This window comes from Austrofundulus limnaeus, unplaced genomic scaffold (genome assembly GCF_001266775.1).
Source record: "Austrofundulus limnaeus strain Quisiro unplaced genomic scaffold, Austrofundulus_limnaeus-1.0 Scaffold511, whole genome shotgun sequence".
NCBI lineage: Eukaryota > Metazoa > Chordata > Actinopteri > Cyprinodontiformes > Rivulidae > Austrofundulus > Austrofundulus limnaeus.
In genome coordinates, this window is record NW_013952913.1 from 112,767 (window position 1) to 114,099 (window position 1,333).

The 1,333-nt window shown below is 46.4% G+C and overlaps 1 protein-coding gene across 1 annotated transcript in view; it reads right to left on the minus strand.

Moving 5' to 3' along the window:
- gpr4 (G protein-coupled receptor 4) overlaps nucleotides 1–841 on the minus strand; it is a 7,533-nt gene extending 6,692 nt beyond the window's left edge. Inside the window, exon 1 of the mRNA XM_014025945.1 lies at nucleotides 56–841. Within this exon, the coding sequence (XP_013881399.1) occupies nucleotides 56–184 (129 nt within the window). The 5' untranslated portion in view covers nucleotides 185–841. The remainder of the gene's footprint in view (nucleotides 1–55) is intronic.
- Between the last annotated feature and the right edge of the window lie 492 nt (nucleotides 842–1,333).

Genomic DNA, 1,333 nt, shown 5'->3' on the forward strand with positions numbered 1-1,333 from the left:
GTGTGTGTGTGTGTGTGTGTGTGTGTGTGTGTGTGTGTGTGTGTGTCAGCCTCACCTGCATGTAGGCAGCCCACAGAGCCATGCAGTTGGTGGGCAGCCCCAGAACGATGACTATGATGTAGAGTGTGGGCTGGAAGAACTGGTCCACCTTACTGTCCACATCACAGGAGGAGATGTTGCACATTGTCCTGTGTGAGGCTCTTTGTTTGTGTGTGTGTTTGTGTGCACCCAGGTGTGTTGTGTGTGCCCTCAGCTCTGGGTTTCCCTCCTCTGTAGCTTATTCCAGCTCCGTCGGTCAGACAGCGGCATGCCGACTCTGACGTCCTGCTCAGCCTCCAAACGGCATTTTAACAAGGAGCCACTGAAGAGAACAGAGCTGGTGGTTCCAGGCATTTCATGAATCCTGTTTTCTGAAACACAGTCCGGGTCTTTGCACATCCTGATCCCCTCTCACATTTCAAAGCCAGCCACCGTGTCCCTCCTGATGACGTGAAGGCAAAGCAGAAAGGAAGGAGCGGGGAGTGAAATGTGGGGAGATGAAAGCTGCCTTATCGACACGGCACCAGCCCTCCTGAGCTTCGACGAGACCTCATCAATCTGTGAGATATTAGAGGTCTGCCGGGGCCGCGCGGGAGGGGGGGACATCAGCGTGTGCTTGGTTGCCTCAAGGCCCTGACGACACACACAACTCCAGAGGATGGGGGTCCAATCAGAAGACAGGGATGACTTCACAGGTGCTCAGCGTTATGAGGTTGGCGAGCCGTCCAATCACTGATCAGTCCTGAAGGCCTGAAACAGAGTCAGAAATAAAACATATTTTAATCAGGGACGCACCGATGTGAACATTTCAGCCAATATCGATATTATTATTGCTGTTATGGCTGATAACTGATATTCACTGTTGTTACACAAACACACAAATTACTTATATACACACCAACCATTTCACCTCCCAAAACAGAAACACAAAGCTAAAAAGTAGGAAATCAATTAGGACGTTAACGCACAGAGGTCACTACAGTGTACAGCTGTTTAAAAGTGTTTTTTTTTTCTCATCCCATACAAAAAATAATCCAATTGGCCGGTCATTGCAATGGGAAAAAATTGTCAGTGAAACCAAGATGACTGACAGACAGGGAGAAAGACCAAACACCTTCCATAAAAAGATACCACTGCAGGTAAAAAAAAAAAATGATTACATCAAGTAAAGTCTAAGGTGACAAAAGATTTTCCAAGTTCTGATTTTATATTTGTAGGAAATACAGATTAAACGTATGTCCACTCAGTTGTACATCATGCATCACTAGTTTTAACTTCAATGCAATGTCAATTA